This window comes from Thyridium curvatum (assembly GCF_004353045.1).
Source record: "Thyridium curvatum strain D216 chromosome Unknown NODE_36_length_377547_cov_81.061009, whole genome shotgun sequence".
Lineage (NCBI taxonomy): Eukaryota > Fungi > Ascomycota > Sordariomycetes > Thyridiales > Thyridiaceae > Thyridium > Thyridium curvatum.
Genome location: NW_022156791.1, coordinates 258,744 through 277,182, shown reverse-complemented (window position 1 = coordinate 277,182; position 18,439 = coordinate 258,744). Strand labels below are relative to the sequence as shown.

The window sequence follows — 18,439 nt, the reverse complement described above, 5'->3', positions numbered from 1 at the left end:
CTCAAAACAAGCGAAAGCAGCCATCCACGAAATGTCCGTTCCTCAAGGCAAGGCTGCCTACAAGAAGAAGGATGGCATCATCACACTATCTGAGGACCAGCGAACGGTCATCTGGACGCCTCTCCCCGGAACCGGCCCGCCTGTTATCTCCTTGAATGTCGCCAACATTACGAGTGAGACCTGATACCACCTCTTATGCCCGTACCGCACGGCTGGGTGCTAATCATGCCTTTGCAGACTTGCAGCAAACACCGGATTCTTCCGCCAAGGTCATGCTGAAGATCTTTGAGAAGCCGCCGTCATCGGAAGGCGATGCTGTGGCCTTCCTCTTTCATTTCACCTCCCCCACCGATGCCAGGGCCGAGGCAAATGCTGTCAAGGACCTGCTCTCTCGCTTACTGGTAGAGATACGCGGCAGCGACCCCAGGCTGCCCAAGCCAGCAGCAACGCCGGCTGCTGCAAGCCCGGCTGCTGCTGGCAACGTGAATGGGAGCGGATCCGCAGCTATGTCCTTTGCCAGCGCCGTCAACTCGAGACCTGCCGCGGCTCGGTGGTTTGATGACAGCCAGCTAAGGTCAGATATCGAGCTCCAGCAGTCGCTCATGAAGCGCGATAGGAATCTCCACCAGACATACATGGATGCCCGGCAAACAAAACCCGACTCCATCTCGGACGCTGCCTTTAATTCGCAGTTTTGGTCAACTCGAACCAGCCTTCTCCGAGCTCACGCAATCGAGATGAACCAGAAGAAAGGCGCCTATAACGTCTTGTCAGCAGTCAAACCCAAAACGGTGGATGGTGAGCTGAAGCTCAACATTAGCGTTGAGCAGGTCCAGATGATCTTTGCCCAGCACCCACTCGTGAAGAGACTCTACAACGAGAATGTGCCCAAGCTCTCTGAGGGTGAATTCTGGTCGCGATTCTTTCTCAGTAAACTTTCAAAGAGGCTCCGGGGAGAACGGGTCAACGATAACGACAACACGGACCAGCTCTTTGACAAGTTCAGCGAAGCTGATGACACTGTCCAGGCCACCAGGATCCTGTCTCTGAATGTGCCGCATATCATTGACCTGGAGGGAAACGAAGAGAACCAAGGCGGTTACAAGAGTGGGAACCGCAAGGACGTCGAGATGCGGCCTAGATCAAACGTACCGATTGTCAAGACGTTGAACAGCCTGAGCGAGAGGATCATGGCGAATGTCGCACCCTCAGACCAGGATGCAGCCAACCCTTCCGGCCTCGACGACGAGACGTACAGCGAGCTGGCTCTACGCGATCTCCGCGGCGACTTGGAAGAGAGCAGGATCATTCTAAATGTCAAGGAGCAAAGCCGGTTCTTTTCCAACCAAGACTCGGGTGCATCGGCTGATGCTAAAGTCTACGAGAGTCAAGTCCCATCCGAAGTTCTCTTTGATGTTCAGGCGGACCTAGACACTCTCGAGGAGGATGGAGCCGGCGGGATAGATCTTCACACCGGCATTGGGGTCGATGAAGATAGCGATAGCGATGACGAAACACCCAGGCAGGCCCATGTCGGATCACGAGCTTCGAGGAGGGGCGCACAGTCACGCATTCTTTGTGGACTTGCGCAGCGGCGGGCCGAGGCGTTCGGCCAGGAGTCGGATGAAACGAAGCCAATGGGTCTCCCACAAGAGATAGCACAAAAGGCGTTTCTCACCAATGCCACCACGGTCGAGTTCCTGAAACAGTTCTGGACTACGTTCCTGTCGGGAGACCCTGACCGAGCCCAGGAACTCGCCTACCATGTCGAGTCGCTGAAGAAATCGCTCATGCGAATCGATGCCGTTGCCGAGGAAGCGGAAGCTGCCAGGGAGCAACTCATCAAGCAAAGGAGAGAGGAAATCCGTGTCTATTATGAGAGGACTAAGAATAGAATCAAGTGGAGGTCTGACATGGCACGTGGGGGCAAGAAAGCCGTGCTGACTCTCCTTGGCCCGACAATAAAGGCCCTCCAGAATGCGCAGTCAGTGTACCAGGAAGCGTTGGCAGCAGAGGGGATCCAGCCCAGTACAGAGGGATGAATGGTCTTCACGACTTGAGATTGTGTAGGATGAAGGAATGTATTATTTTCATGCGATATTGTATACACCATGCAGTGCAGTGGGTAGAGGTAGATCAATGCCGGCGCCATGTCTGTGATGTCCCACATCCGAACCTAGTTATACCGTGACGCTGAACAGATCTCGGTCCTTAAAAGGGAAACCTATCAGATTCACAGGCGATAAGACTGTCTCTGTTGTATACTTTATGTGTTTCTTTGATCTATTTGTCAATCGCCTGTAAGGAGGATCTCGATGTTGTGAAGGCTCGGCTCAACACGACTGAGCGTCGTGATAAGATAAGATAACGAAATTCATTATCAAGCCCCAGCAAGACCCATCAATCGCAAAAACAATGCGCCTGAACGCTCGCGGACAGTGTTGAAGCCATAGTAAGAGGCGTGTGTCCTTTTCTCTAGGCGCAATTGCACTGTGCTGTGCGACTTATACACCCTATTTCACCTGTTGTAGGGCTGCAAGTCCCGAAAGGCCCTCTGGATGCATGCGGTGAGGGCTCGCGCCCTGCACGCAGTCCCGGTAACATTCAGAACCAGGGCCCGACACTTTGTGAAGAGTGGCACCAGCGTGTCAATTCCCCAGTCCAGACCTCACAGTCGAAGTCTTGCTAGTACACCAGCGTGTTGCCGCTCCGCCCCCGATGAAGGCGATGAACCCAAGAAAGACAATGAACACCGTCCCCGGACCCGCCAACCCGAACAAAGCGCCCGGACAGGAAAGACTGCTGGAGACTCCGAGGCTGATGGGAAAGCGGCGGACTCCCCGACAACTTCAACTCCAGCCGCCGAGGGCTTGAAGGAGGCCTTCGCTGGTCTCCCTGGTCGAGGCCGGAATGGGCGGAAGAGAGCCGAAGATGGAATGCCCCCAGTCAATCTGCCCCGGTGGTTTCTAAGCGAATCCGTCAGCCTCAACGATCGAGACACCCCTAGTGAACACGACCCCCATTTCAGCGACCGGATAGACCTGACCACTATCTCATCAGAAGCGAGAGACACACTCTACGACTACTATATGAGTTTGCTTAGAGAGGTATCATGGACGGAAGACAGTGTTGTTGATGCCGTCTCAAGACTGCGCAATGGCGACATTGACCCGGTCGAAGCCTCAATCGAGTTGGTACCCTGGTATATGGCTCACATTCTTGCTGTACTAGCTTGTGGCCAAAACGGTTACTTGCAATCGGCAACGAACTTGCACCAGCTGCTGCGAAAGCACATCGCGGACCTCCCAAAGATCTTAGCTCCCAACCGACCCCACCGGCCTTGCGAGCAGTTGGTTCATTCTAAAGCTTCTGTCTCTTTCGCATCAGGGACCCTGTCTCCTTGGCTTACAGGGAGGAATGGTGACAAGGGCGATGCGCTGATGCGTCGCGAACTGGTTGCGACCTTGCGGGCTGAACTGAGAGCTGTTCCATCAAAGCATCGACTCTCAGAAAAAGCCAAGAGACCGGTTTCTGTGCTCACAGTGACAAACTTCCAAGGCCGGAAGGTGGCCGTCTCAGTGTTGGATGATGTGGCAAAAGTGCTCGAGGCGGACATTGTTCACCTCAGTGCTCCTAGTCTCGCCGAGATTGTCGGCGGCTATCTGGGCCAAACCCCTTATACGGGCCGTGGCGACATCACCATGTTAGGGTATGCAGCCGCGGCGATCAATAGTCGGATGCCACCGAGGTATCAGGAGAAAAAGGACGAGGATGTTGAGATCCCCGAGCTGTTCTCTCAAGGCTCAGCCCGTGTCATCAAGCTTCCAGGACTTGGACGCTTGGCCAATAAACTATACCAGAATGCCGAGTCGGATGATCGATGGGATGATTTGAAGACTCAGCATGTACTAGACGAACTCACTCGGGCTGCTGACATCAAACGCCCTGAGCAAAATGCCCCGAGGGGCTCGAGGCTGATCGTGCATCTGTCCGAGTTTGTTGAGCTGAACATGACCGGAGAAGGGGTCATGCTCCTCAACAAGTTGCGCGTCGTTATCGACCGCATGTGGCAAAAGGGCACGGAAGTCATTCTTGTCGGGTCGACCTCCTCCAACCTGGCGAAGTCAACAGAACTTCGTGACAAGATTGAGGAGATGAGCAAGGATGAGTACCATTTCATCCCATTCCACCAAAGTCTACCTGAGAGCACGCAAAAGGAATGGGAACAGGAGGACATCGCCTCGGAGAACCTAAGCAACATCAGAGTTATGCTGTCAGCCATGGCGGGAAAGCCCATTCGACTCCCTGATGTCGCTACTAATGATAGCCCTGGCAACAAGGAAGTCCAGCAATTTAGGGACTACCTGAGTGTTGCAGTGTACGATATTAATTGGGTGTACAGGTTTGCGACCAAGATTCTTGCTTTCGCAGGATCTTCGCTGGAAGCTCTCCATCAGGGCACAGTCCTGGAGGCGTTCCATATCATGAAAAACCAGGACAAGTTCTGGGACCAACTCCATGGCGCCGAGGGCCCATACTTCTCGCCATTGGCCTCCTCTCCGAAATTGTCAGCGTCAGGAAATGCGATTGCGGGTGGCGCCTCGAAAGTTCCGTATAGAGGAGAACTGAATGAGTTTGAGAAGAAGTTCCTGCCCAGCCTGGTCAACCAAAAAGAAATCAAGACGACCTTTGACGACGTCATCTGCCCGCAGGATACCAAGGAGACCCTCATCGCGCTGACCTCGCTCTCCTTGACGCACCCGGCAGCCTTTCTCTACGGCGTTCTTGCTACCGAGCGAATTCCCGGCTGCCTCCTTTACGGCCCGCCGGGGACCGGTAAGACGCTCATGGCCAAGGCCATCGCCAGGCACTCGGGCGCCAGCATGCTCGAGGTGAGCGCCGCGAGCATCAACGACAAGTGGGTGGGCAACAGCGAGAAGAACGTGCGCGCGCTTTTCTCCCTCGCGCGCAAGCTGTCGTCCACCGGGTCCCCCGTCGTGCTCTTCCTCGATGAGGCCGACGCCCTGCTCGGCTCGCGCAGCAGCGCGCGTTCCCGCTCGGGCGGCCACCGCGAGACTCTCAACCAGTTCCTGCGCGAGTGGGACGGCCTCACCGACGCCAACAAGGCCTTTGTCATTGTCGCCACCAACCGGCCCTTTGACCTCGACGACGCCGTCCTGCGCAGGCTGCCGCAACGCGTGCTCTTCGACCTGCCCCTGCGCGACGGCCGCCTCGCCATCCTGCGCAGCCTGCTCCGCGACGAGACGCTCGACGCGGCCACCGTCTCGCTCGACGCCCTCGCCGCGGCGACGGAGCTCTACTCGGGCTCCGACCTCAAGAACGTGTGCGTTGCCGCGGCCATGGAGGCCGTCAAGGAAGAAGTCCGCGCCGCCAAGAGGCACAACGACGACGACGACGACGACGCCGCCGCCGCCGCCGGGCCTTACGTCTTCCCCGAGCGCCGGGTCCTGCGCGGCAGCCACTTTGGCAAGGCGCTGCGGGACATCGGGGCGAGCATCAGCGAGGACATGCCGTCACTGCAGGCGATCCGCAAGTTCGACGAGCGCTACGGCAGCGCGCGGAGCAAGAAGCGCAGGCGCATGGGGTTCGAGGTCATGGGTGACAGCTCGCCGCGCTCGGACGAGGCGCTTGTCCGTCAGCCCGGAGGGGTTTGAGAAAAGGGCCGGCTTGGAGTTTGATTGGGTTAGAGGGAGACCTGAAAGGGGGGTTAGTAGAGATCGAGAGCTGTAAATTTATGTGTATCATCAAAGACTCAGGGATCACTTGATCATATAGAGGCTTCTTAAATTTATAGAAGCATGCATGGACCTTTCATCTTGATCCTGGATGTCAACTTTGCAGGATGTGTTTACAATGAACTTGACAAACTCTGAAAGCAATGCATTATGTTAACGTTATTCTTCTTTTGGCTACCTGGAACTCCATGCTACCTTGCTATATGCTCGCCTTGAAGGATGATGCTGCAACAAAGTACTAAAACAAGTTGAAAGTGAGAAGAGGAGGACAATAAAGAAAGCTGAATGGCAGCCATGCGCAGAGATCTCCTCGCCTCCACTTGACACTTCCTGTATGCCTATGTGTATCGTGAACATGTACGCACAGGATGAGACACTTCATCAGTGGAAAAAAAAAAGAAAAAGAAAAGGAAACCACACTGATCCCGACTCAACACACAAGACAGATGAGCATAGCATCACTCTGCAAAACACCCCCCCGTGGTTCCCTTAATAGTCCGGGGAATCATCGTGGCTGTGTTGACCCTCGGCAACCTCAATCACCGACCTAGAGCGCTCCCGGTCGCGCTCCTCGTCATCCTCCTCGTCTGGAGTATCGCCGTTTTCATTGCCGTTAGCATGAAGTGCGCTCGTGTTTCCGTAGCCGTCATCAGCAGCAATGTCGCCCATGGGCACGGTATGTCGCGAGGCCTTGGGCGGGGACTCCCATGTCTTCCACTCGCCATCTGCGTTCTTGATAACGATTCCGACGTCGGGTCTGGTGGCCCAAGTCGTGAGGGTGGGGTCCCAATCACCCCCAAAGGTGACTCGCTGCTCCTTACCGGCAGCCGCCTTCTCCAGATGCTTGGCGACGTGCTCCATGCGATCGTCCCAGGCGTTGGCGCCCTGGAACTCTTGGGTGCAGCCGACAGCAGGGCAGCGCATGTAGGTGGGCAGGTTGCAGCGCTGCTTGTAGCCCGCCTTTTGAAGGTCTTTGAGGTGCTCCTCCCACTGGACAAGATCGGTATTTGGGGCCGACTTGCTAGCCTTGAGCACCTTGAGCTGTTTCTTGATGGCGGGTGGGGTGTGCATCCGGCGTAGGTGCTGCGTGTAGAGGTCTTTGCGATTGAAGATGGCGCCGTTGGGGAGTGTAGCACCGTTGGCGCTCTTTGGGGTGTTCACCGTGTTTCTGCACGAATCGAGCTGGCAGAGCCAATAGTTGAGCAGAATATGCTGACTCATGACATGGCGCTTCCATTCGTTCTTGCTTGCAAAGTCCGAGGTACATCCAGCCCAGTTGAAGACACACTGGAAAGGGCGGGTGTGGTGCTTGCGCTTGTGGGCCGCGAGAGCCTCGTCGTCCTTGAACACAGCACCATTGCACTCCTGGCAATAGAGGAGCGGGCCTGCCGACTTGATGCTGATCTTGACCGGCTTTCGTGATGTCGGGAGGGCCTTGCGCTCTGATCCAGTCGCAGGAGAAGGAGGAAGAGGAGGCTCTGCAGAGGTGTGGACGATTGTCGGTTGGTGCTGCGATGCAGCACGTGGCAGCTCGCGCCTCTCGCCTGGCAGTAGGGCCCGGGGCTCTGAGGGCAAAAGGCGTCGACCAGTTGGAAGGGCCTTTCGGATCTTGTTGGGGCTATTCCGTAGGGAGTAGCCCTCCTCCAGCACACTGTCCTCCATCTTGTGCACTGCTTGCGGGTCTGGGTGGTGGCGATGAGCCAAGCTAGCCTTGTTCTCCTCGAGCCCCATCCTGGTAAAAAGAGCTGATTCGATAGCTTCCTCAACCTCGGGGTTGGCTAAGCCCGTGATGGCAAAGCCTTTGAGGCCCTGGGAGGGACATTCGGGGAGGAGAGCCCAGACATGGAGGGGAATGACCAAGCTGATCAGGGGAGAATAGCCCGCGTACATGCCTGTGACCTTGATAGCATCTTGAGCCTGTTCTGGAGCCTCCCTCAGCCAATTCTCGAGTGCGGCCACCGTCGTGTCCATCTCAGAGATGCGGAAGCAGACCGTGATCAAAGAACCCAAGTTGTCAATATCAGCTCGGTCAACACACATCTCACCCGCTGCCTGGGCACCATTGACTGGCTGGCGAAGGGGGCCAAGAGGGCCGCTTGTACTGGTGCCGTCACCATTGCTCTTGGAACCGAGCGGAGTCAGCACGATGCTCCGATGGACTCGTGACAGCCAGCCATGGGTCGGTGCTCGATGGACGGTGTTGAGAGCAAGGGGCTTTCTGGCACCCAGGCGGTTCAGAAGTTGAGTGTGCAGATCGATGATGCGCACAGCCCCTGATTTGGCTGCCTTGGGGAGTTCTTCGATCAGTGCCCGGGTGTAGCTGTCCTCGCCAATGCCGGCACCAAGAGTATGGTAAGCACCCGCGGTGAGAACTTCGCTCACGCTGGTGCTGACATGCCCGGATTGCTGGATGACTTGGCCGGTCAAGGCCGGTCCGATGCCGCAATCCCAGAGCATGAGAACATCCGCATCTGCGTCTTCAAAATGATCCTGGAGCTGACCAGAATGGACTACCATGCCATTTCGTCGGTGGCTACAACATCTCAGGTCAGTCAGTTTCACAGTGAGCTGCCATGACGGCGCGGGAAGTGTAGAGCGTTACTCACGGAACCCAGAACGGAGCTTCACCGGCCCTGGTGTTTGCCTGGGCATCACCGACATAGTAGACGATGAGCAGATTGTCAGAAGAGTCTCGAGCTGTGAGAAAGTCAAGCACCTTCCGCAGCAACTCTTGATTCGCCTTAGGAGCCTTGATTTTGATCACAGTGGTACTGTAGCGGTATATAGCCTTGAAGGTTTCTTCAAGGGCAGCAACGTCGTTGCTGACGAGAAGGTCGTCGTCTTCCCAGAAGAGGAGCAGGGCATGGACCTCGGAGTAGCGCTGGACTGCTTGGTCGCGGCACTCCTGGACGGCAGACTCCATGCGCTTAGAGATGTCCTTGGTAGGATGGACCATGATGACTGGTCTGGGAACCGGGTTGCTGCGGGCGGCAGTTGAAGGGGCGATGGTGGCATAGGGGAGACTGGGCGATCTCGTGTCTGCAGTCCGCCGTCGCTTAGGCTGCGGGCTGTGCTCAGATCTCGAGGAGGCAAACCCCCGCTTGCGCGAGTCTGCCCTACTAAATGCTGCACTCATGTTGAATTTGCACAAGAGACATGCGCGCAGAGTGGGCCGAGTGATGAAGCCGGTAGGGGTCTCGCGGAAGAGGTTGCCGTGGGCTGAGAGCGCTGGGGGCTTGGACGAGAAGCAGAAGAAGAAGAAGAAGGAATGAGGTGAAATATAGTGAGCTGAAGTGAATGAGACGGAGAAACGGCGATGGGGAAAAAGGCAGATGCAGCTCAAGATAAGGCACAGCTGAGGCGGAGGAAGAGGAGGGAGGGAAGGAAGAAGTTTGTTGCGCAAGGTAGCTGACGTGGGTTGAAGGGTTTGTTGCACTAGGGGTGAGTGGGTAGATAGACAAATGGGTAAGTGAGGTGGAAAGTGACAAAATGGTGACCGACTTTCTCACGATAATCTGAGGTCTGGATGAGGGTTGGGCTGTGGCCGGGTCAGGCGGGGTTACAGGCTCAAAGTGCCTAGGAGGAGCCTAGGACCCAAATGCAAGGCTGACGCAGCCTTTCGGCAAGTATCTCCGCCGACACACTCTGAAAGGGGAGGGGTTTCTCCCCAAAACGGAACAGCGCGCCTGGGGAGGGGAGGGAGGGGAACGAGCAGGTTAGGCCAGAGATCATTGAGAGTACACAGCAATCTGGCTTTGTTTCTTTGCTGAGAAACTGAACTCCCTTCGCATAGTTGTCCAGGGTGCCAATGCAAGCAAATGCAAGCAAGCCCCGGCTTCGGATCTGAAGTGTCCTTTTGGGTTACAATTGGGCATGCGCGCGCGAGCGCGCACACACAAGCACAGGAGTGAGGGAGATTGAGTGTGTGAGGGAGTGAGAGGAGAGGGCGGGCCTTTCAACTGCTGATGGCGATGCTGTCTGTCTGTGTGTCTGTCTGTCTGTCTGTCTGCTTGCTCTAACTACCTACCTACCTACCTACCCTTCATCTCCGACTGCACCTCTCCGTTTACGCGTGTGGGCAGCATCACTCTCACCTTACATGTATGCTGTGCCCGACTGGCGACAGTCCTCGCCTCCTCTCCCTCCGTCCCCTCTGTCCCTCCCGCCCCCTCCTGCTCCCGATCCTCCTCCACACGTGGTAGGCCCTCATTCACCAGCAGCCTTTTCCCCACATGTTACAGCCGAGGGAGCAGCCATCACAACAAATTCCCGCGACTAGCCTAGCAATAATAGATAGGTACGGCACAAGTACATGCTCGCCCTCGCATTTTCGCGTCTGGGTGTCAAGTCGGTCAAGTCGCTTTACCGACACAGGCAACGAACGATACAAGGTGCCTCTGAGAGGGGGCCGGAGGCAAGGGGATAAACTTTACTCTTTCGGGATAAATTGCCAAATCACTCAGGTCAACAAACATAGGAACACAAGCATTGGCGGCCCAGATTCGGTATTGATCAATTGCTGCTTGCTGCTTGCTGTTGCTCAATTTCTATTTCATTAGTCATTCATTCGTTCATTCATTCATTGAGTTCTACCTAGGTATTTACTAGCAGGCTAGCCTGGGAGCCTCGGGTTCGGTGCGAGTACCCGTCGCAGCTCCTTGTACTCCTACCCATCTTCGTTGCCCTTTCTATTGCCTTGGCTCCTGGCACACAACAATGTCTATTGTCTGCTTCGAGCACGGCGGTAACAGCTGAGGTGCATGCGGGGAAAACAATAACCCCCCTCACCTCCAGTCAGTGGCGCTTCAATCGAGTCCAGGGACCCAGATTTAGGTCGTTGTTTGGGGGCCGCACCAAAGTGTGGTACTGTTGGTGCTAAAACGCAAACTCTCCAAAGGCTTGTTGTTTGTTTGTCCGCGACAGCCTTGTCGACTTCAAACTCGGTCTCAAATGCCAGAGCCTCGTCTGTTCTTGCAGCCTGCTCAGAAGTTCTTCCATGGTCCACGGTCCGTATTCGACACCTTCTCCCGATTGCGTCGCCGTCAGGCCAGCCGTTTTTGCTGGCATTTTGACCGCAACCCGCCACTCGGAAATTGCCATGGTTTTGCTCATGTCTGCTACAATGTGCTTTGCGAAATTGTCAATCTGCGCGCTGCTGCCGCCATTCGTGCTGGACCAATACTCGTGCCCATCTTGCTCAATGCCCTCGAGTAGCAATCGCACCCGTAGATTCTGCGCTGCTAGGTATCGGTTGGGAAGCGCCATTATGTCTGCAAGATGCGCTTCGGCATCCCGGGCGAAGCTGTAAATGGCACCGATGGCTCTAGGCAGCGCGCTGGACGCCACTGTAGGTGGCGCTGGCAGCCACGAGAGCGCTGCTAAATTGGGCTGCAGCGCGTTCACTAACCCCATCAATTGCGCGCAAACACAGACCTGGGCCGCCGTCAGCCCTGACGTCGTAGTGGCACTGTTTTGATCTCGCAAGCGTCTGAGATACACGAGGAACGCTTCCAAGAGAGTCAGTACATCGCCCTGGCGATCCTCGCCCATCTCATTGCCGAGCCCTGATCTCATCAGGTGCTGTCGCAGTGCGCCACAGTACACATCCAACAAGGGCCAGACCTGGTATTCTGCCAGCGCCGCTTGAATGATGCTTGGGACCATCTTGCCGAGGACGAAGGCAAGGACATCAGGGTGATCGAGAGATTTCCCGATGATCCGCGTCTCCGCGTCCAGGCTGTTGTTCGCCACGGCAATCTTGAAATTGTTGTACAGGTAGTGAAATAGCTGCGGCATGGCAGTCACTTCACCCTCGGACAGGCGGATACCATACGCGATGATGCCTGCTGTCTGGAGTTTTGGATCTTCTGCCGATGGTGAAAAGTCCGCACTGACCTGTGTGAAGAACGGATCGACTGGACAGATGTCTGCTCCATGGGACTTGATCAAGCCGATGATCTCGCGTACAAATGCCACAAAAGCACTGTGTTCTCTCGGCTCGGCCTTGGCCGACTTGAGGTCGTCTCGGATCTGTTGCATTATGACCTTGAGTGTTTTTGAGAAGTCATTTCGAAGCTGTTGCCTCTGCCCACTGTCTGCTTCCCGCAAGGCCTTTCTCATGTAAGTGATGGCCGACGCAAACATATCCCGGTTGCTATTGTAGGTAGGACTAAGCCCGACAGGCACAAATGCCCGAGCAACAAATGGAAGGTGATGATACTTCAACATCTCCCCGAGATAATTCTCGTAGGACAGGGAGACCCAGGGCTTGACTATTGAGAGCATCCACAACTCGAGTGGAGAGCTACCTATATCTCGAAAGTCGAAGATGCTGTTCTTGACTAGGATGGCGACAAACAACGGCAGATACCGTCTCTGGGCTAGGCCAAGGCTTCGAGGCATCCTCTCGAAGAGACAATATGCACCAGGCGTAAAGAATCGCGAGAGACGCACGGCACCGGCGTGAATCAGGCGAGTGGCAAGTCGTGCGCAGACCGTCACGGCTTTCTCGGTGCAAATCCGGCGCTGATCATCCGCGGCCTTGTATCCCGTCACCACTTTGCCTGTCAAGGTGCATGTCATGCCGAGCAGACCCTTTGAGAGCCTGTGATCAAGCATAAGGATAGCCTCCTCTGTTTGGACGGCATCCACCAGCTGCGAATCGTTCGAGTACTGCTCATCCAGAACCTTTTCCACCTTATCCAGGTATAGCTCTACGGTCTCGATGGCAGCCTTCAGGATGGTCCATTCGAAGCCTGCTGAGAACAGATCAAACTTAGTAAACACCTGCTCGAGCTGCGATGTATTGAGACACGACGTTGCCGACTCAAGGGAACCCGCGTGCCCCAAGACGTCCAAGGAAGAGCGGACTGCGAAGGAAAGCACGTCCATTGCTGCAGCCTTGTTTTTCAAGATGAAAGACTGCATAATGCTGACGCTGATATCCCGGGTGGCATCCTTGGATAGAGCAGAAAATTGCTGCTGGATATCAGACTCCGCTGAAAGGTACTGCTCAAGCGTTTGCTGAAAGACGTTGTTCTGCCAGCTTAGGAACGGACGATATGAGTGGTGGCTCTCGTTGGCCGAAATGACAAAGCGCGCTAGCTGACTCCAGGCTCTCAGGTTGATCAGACAAGCCTCCTTGTGAGAGCTGCTGGGCATGACCAACTTTTCCAGAAGTTGTAGATTTGGTCGAAGTTCAGGTGGCGCAGCCCAGAAGAGTGTACACAAGAGATCGTGATGGTTTCTGAGAGCGGCGAGGTCACTCTCCGAGATCGCCTCTTCCTTCAGGTATTGACGGTCATGGTTTGGCAACGTGCGGGCAATCAGATTCCGAATCTGATTTGTCATGCTCAGCGTCTTGAGTTTCTGAATCGTCAGACCAAGAAGCTTTATGAAGACATGGAAGCTTCGATCTTCCGGCTCGATGCTTAGCGACGGACTCTCAGCGAGCTCCTCGAGAAAGCGCGGGGACTTGTGGGCTTCCTCGTTTCTCAGATGTGCCAGGTTTTGAGAGCCGAAGAAATCGAAAATCACACCTATGACAGAAGTACAGTTGCGCCAGCCCCATTCCCGGACCAGATAATGACAGCGGCCGACAAGAGCGCGACAATACTCGTTGAAACTTGGAGCTTGACGCGGATTCGCCTTGTAAATCTGGAACACGCGCTTGAGGATCTGTGTTGGCAACGCCCATCCCTCGACCGGCGCCAGATGCCGCAAACCACTGACGACCACACCGGAACTGTCGAATTCGCAAAGTGGGAGCAGAGTACTCATGGTTTGCCATAGCGATTCGAACTCTTGCGAATCAAGACACTGAGAGATCTGTGGTGGGACCAAGACGGAGTACGTGACATCCCAGAACCCGGCTCGCGGGATATGCGCAGCGCTCAAAACCCTCATCAAGACGACCCAGGCAATAGTCGTGACTTGGTGCTCTCTGATGCCATGTTCTCGGGAGGTTACGTGGTGTGTTTGATCATAAACCATGCGAAGATCTTGGAGCCCAACGGCTACAAGTCTCTTGACGCAGAGGGTGGCCATCTTCCTCATAACACCCTCAACTCGAAATGCTTGCACAGAATGAGTGTCTGAAAGCTGCGCTATTCGCTGAACAAACAGCAGGGCGACGAGGAATCGAGTCATAACTTCGATTTGAAGGAGTGACCCATGGTTGTCGGGTACTACCGTGTCTAATCGACCAACCAAGCTTTCAAAAACCTCGATTGATCGCAAGATGAAGGATCCCTTAGCTTCTTCACTGTCAAAGTGCAAAGACCGGCGTATGTATGTGAGAAAAAAGCCAGTGGCGCCTCGTAATACGGCTCTTTGGATGCTGTCGTCATCGGAGAGACGACCTAGGGCTTGATCTGCAATCCAGTCGAGGAGAATCCCGAATTGGGAAGAAGTCGTCTCATTCCAGAATCCCCACTGAAGAATCTGATTGTCCAAGTGGAAGGAAACATGACGGCGATGTTGCGCGAGGTTTTCATACAGAGAGCTACTCAATGCATCGTCGAGGCTGCCATCGCCTAGGATGGTGGTTTCGTGAAAGAAAACGCCAGGATCTAATGGAAACATCTCGAAATGTTGCGTGTAGTGGGTGCCAAATGGCCCGAGGTTCAAGAGTCTGCCATTATCACTCTTCGATGCATCATTTGATGATTCTCGCCCCAGATCCGTGGGCAAAGGATCCAAAGCGTGAGTAAATCGAGGAGCTGCAATATCGATTCTTGTCGGCTTAAAACGTTTCCGGTTTCGCGACCGTCTCTGAGGGTTGCTAGCCAGAGTATCGCTTTGGAGCAGCGGGATTTGACTCTGCGATTGTGATGGATCGAGTATGTTCTCCGAGTAGGCGGTAGTCTGCAAGAACTGCTCCATACGAACCCGAGGGAGATCACTTGATGTTTTGAGGGTTTTCTTGTACAATGCGTCGAGGGCGCGTTTTCTGGCAACGAACCCTGAACGTTGAGCAGGATGATCGTCGTCCTCAGCTGCCTCCAGCTGAGCCGGTCTTGCGCCATGACTGTTTCGAGTGCGCGTGATGCTCTGTTCAGCGCTTCTTCGCCATAGGAGTACTGCGTTTGTGTCTTTGATGCCCTTCCTTTTGCTCTGTTCAAAGCCATCTGCCTGTTGTGTTCGAGGTTCAGACGGTATGCTGTGGCGGGATGCCGTCCCACTCGGCACAGAGTTAATTGACAGTTGATGGAGAGCACGGCGCTGCTGCGGCGCCTGTCCACGCAATGGAGCGGGCAATTTCGGCTTAATCTTCCCGGAAGTCCAGTCACGGAGCACAGACAAGGCATCTATATTGTCTTTGCGTGACCCCAGGTTGATTTGTTTCCGAGAAGGGCTCGACTTTCCCAGCCCGGGTCTCTTCCTGGCGGTGCGCGCAGCGATTTTGATGAATAGAGGGGCCTCCTGATCAACAACATCGAGGATACTGAGCATTGGAGGTTTGGATCTTCTGGGGCGCGACTGGTGAGTGGCTGTTGACCTGCTCTTGCCGACCGATGAGTTTGCCCGTGTTTGGCTATGCGAATTTCCTATTGCTGTCCTTGCCCGACTTAGGTGACGAGTGATCTTGGGTTGTCGCGTCTTTTGGCCAACCTGACCCTGAAAAGTCGATGAGCGGCTCTTCTTTCTCCTCTTTACTGGCTGCAATTCTTGCTGTGATGAAGCGCTCCGTCTTTTGCGACTCGAGATCATGTCATCGATGATATCTTCCTCTGAGGCCGATGCCCCATCCAGGAGATCCAATGGAAGGTCAGAACGTCCGACACTCATCGCCTCCTTATCTAGTACAGTCGTCTCTTGCTGCACTGATTCGATATCTGAATTATCTGTATCATCAAAGAAGAAAGGCGTCGCAGGAGAAGGCCGCGAGGCTTTCTGGGGGCTTGTCGACCTGGGCAATGCAACCCCCTTCCGCGGAATGCGACCAGGTGAGTATTCCGGGTTGGGTCGTGGAACAACTTGCCTTGCCGAGTCGCGAGGATTGTGTTGATCAAGTCTCAGCCACGATGCAGGCAGAACGCCCCGGATGCGTTTCCGGTGCCGGCGCACGGCATCAGCTTCAGCATCGCTTTCACCACTGGACACATCTGGTGCATGGGCTGCTTGCAGATCGCCACCGCCGTAGTTTGATTCAAGGTCGATGACAATATTGGCCGGAGTCATAAGTGATGCCGCTGCCTCTTTCTCAGGCAAGTCTTCTTCGAAAGGATCTGAAAGAGGGTCGGGGGACCGGGCTTTGGGGGGCATTTTTGCTTGTCCCAACGGGATGGGTGAGTCTGTGGAGGCACGGACAGCGTGAGCAGCGGTATCTGAGACGATGTCTCTAATCCGCGACTGGATAGGGGTTGACTTTGGGTGCTGTCTTCTCGGAGTGTACTTCTGGGGCTTGCGTTGCTTGGCAATCCGATGGCGGGTTGAGATTGGCTTCCGCACCAGATCGTCAAGTGATGGAAATTCGTCATCTCCGGGGAGGCTTGTGTCGTCAGTCAAGTCGGCCTGACTTGGCTGACTACTTGTGACGGCAGCGACTTGGGGAGAGGAAACACCCGGCGAAGGTGACAGAGCGAGCTCGTCACGATCGTCGACAGAATGGTCGACTTGGCTGGAGCCGATGTCGTTCAGGTTCCCTTCCGTCTCGCCAGATTCCTGCTGGCTCATATCGGTGACGAAATCCTGCTCCTGGGAATCCTCATCCGTTTGTCCCCGTCTCGAACGATCTGCTTCGACCGTCACCCGGACAGGCCTCATTCCGTGAGACTTCATGAACTTGTTGTAGTGTGCGCTTTCCAATAGATAAGGGTGTTCTTGAATAGGCTTCCGTGGCCGAAGAGACCTCTCGAGGCGGATAGCGGCTTGCCTCGAAGGAGATACCGAGCCTTCCCCATGGTCTCGGCTTGACAAAGGAGGCTCGGGCGATTGGCCCACGGACGATAAGGGTGAGCTCTGAGCACTTGTTCGTCCAGAAGGTGATATGCCACCAACGTCCAACGGGACCGGCGTATGCCCGAGCAGCGCCGTTGAGTCTGGGGATTGGAAAGACCGATCCGCGGATATCGACGCCACAGCCAGATGATCCCTCAGCTCGACACCGGAGGTCTTGGGGGGAGCTGATGTCTCCGAGTGTGCAGTTTGCACGACCGCATCCCCAGAACTCGAGCCCTGAGTCGACTCAGGTATGTCCCAGACATCGTCTGGTGTTCCAGGGGCCTTCTCGGCTCGCGATGTCAAAACTTCGGCAGGTGTGCTCGGTGACAATCCGCCCTGGAATTCTTGGCTGTCGAATCCTTCATCGTCCGAATCTGGGACCTCTCCCAAAATCTTCCAATTTCCCATTGGATCTGTGATTCATCGTTGATCGAGGGGTGCTTGTGGGTGCTTGACCATCATGCCGAAGTGGTCATGGCTCGGGTTGACGGTGAAATCCGAGTGTGTCCTGTGTTGAATCTCGAATACTCCACGATCAAATAGCACAAAGAGAGGTCCATTACAGCGGGCAAGACGCGTCTGGATGTACTGGAGACGCGCCGTAAATGCCTTGACGGCATGCAATTAGGTCTGTGTGGTGGCCCGAGCTCCCCTGCCAGCAGCCGAACCCCACTACAATTGAACTTGGCTCGCTTGGTAAACTTTTGGTGTCGAGACTCCACGGCCATGATTGGTGCCTATCCTGCAGCTCCCAGTTCTTGATGGTAGGGTTTACTTCTCCTCCACCCCTTCCGTCCCTTTCATGCGCATAGACGGTCTTGGTTGAAGTTGTCAATATATGAGATGAGTTTCAGGCGTTATGTGCCGGTTGCATTGGCCGTGGTGGTCGGAGTTGGCAATGGTCAGTGTTCTTTGTTGAAATAACTACCCATGGCTCAATGTCCTTGATCACGTCGGACCATGGTGCTCACATTCGAGTAGGCTTCTACGTCTTTTCGCCAGAGTTCAAGGACCAGGCCAAGGTCGAGGAGAAGCCCAGTCGGCCGAGGTCAGTTCCAAGCGCAGGATCACCAAGGATGTGCGCATTTAGTACTAACCTAACCTATTCATTCTCACAGCGAGTCGCCCGAGAGCAGCTCAAAAAGCCAATCTCGAGCAGGCCAAATAAACCCCCCTCAAAGCCCACCAGTCAAATCCTGAGCACAACTCGGAGATGTCTGGGATCCTTTTACCTACAACCACAGCTCAGGACTGGTTTCACGAGCTCTGAGCTTGGAATGCTTCAGGGGGACACGAACTGTGCGCTTTGCCTTAGTGATGTAAGAGTAACGAGTGGAAGATCTTTAGATCTAGAGACTCTGCAGGTTTCTCAGCCACAAGTTCGGGGGCTCTGGGCGTGTACTGTTGCTCTTTGTAGATACAGATTGCATTCATGTAATTTAGACTACTTCGACGGGCGATATTCCTGTCCGTTGATAAAGGTCGAGGAGGTCTGTGTCTTACCCCGAAAACAACGCCGGGAAGATACTGTTAGTGTCCTAGACACCTCAAGAACAACTCCAAGGCCCCCAAGTGTTGTGATAGTGACCCGACCGAGGCACCATCGTACTGCTAACCACAACGCTGTAGAAACGCGACGCATCATCAAAAGCGCTTGGGATCCTCAGGAACAACGAACCGCATGGGCGTTGCAAGCTACCATTCCAACACCTACAGACAAAAGCTCTCCTAGCAGCTGG

At 54.9% G+C, this 18,439-nt stretch overlaps 3 protein-coding genes across 3 annotated transcripts; 1 reads left to right on the top strand and 2 right to left on the bottom strand.

Moving 5' to 3' along the window:
- Nucleotides 1-31: 31 nt before the first annotated feature.
- On the top strand, nucleotides 32-5,675 carry E0L32_006428 (uncharacterized protein; the record flags this gene model as incomplete). The annotated part of the gene is made up of 4 exons (XM_031141060.1): nucleotides 32-173; nucleotides 238-1,984; nucleotides 2,440-2,452; nucleotides 2,532-5,675. The coding sequence occupies 4 exons, from the start codon at nucleotides 32-34 to the stop codon at nucleotides 5,673-5,675; spliced, it is 5,046 nt and encodes a 1,681-aa protein (XP_030994939.1).
- A 570-nt stretch (nucleotides 5,676-6,245) lies between these two features.
- Nucleotides 6,246-8,892, bottom strand: E0L32_006427 (uncharacterized protein; the record flags this gene model as incomplete). Its single annotated transcript, XM_031141059.1, has 2 exons — nucleotides 6,246-8,289; nucleotides 8,363-8,892. 2 exons carry the CDS (start codon nucleotides 8,890-8,892, stop codon nucleotides 6,246-6,248), a joined length of 2,574 nt encoding a protein of 857 aa, XP_030994938.1.
- Nucleotides 8,893-10,631: 1,739 nt separating this feature from the next.
- Nucleotides 10,632-17,108, bottom strand: E0L32_006426 (uncharacterized protein; the record flags this gene model as incomplete). The annotated part of the gene is made up of 1 exon (XM_031141058.1): nucleotides 10,632-17,108. One exon carries the CDS (start codon nucleotides 17,106-17,108, stop codon nucleotides 10,632-10,634), a length of 6,477 nt encoding a protein of 2,158 aa, XP_030994937.1.
- Nucleotides 17,109-18,439: the final 1,331 nt, after the last annotated feature.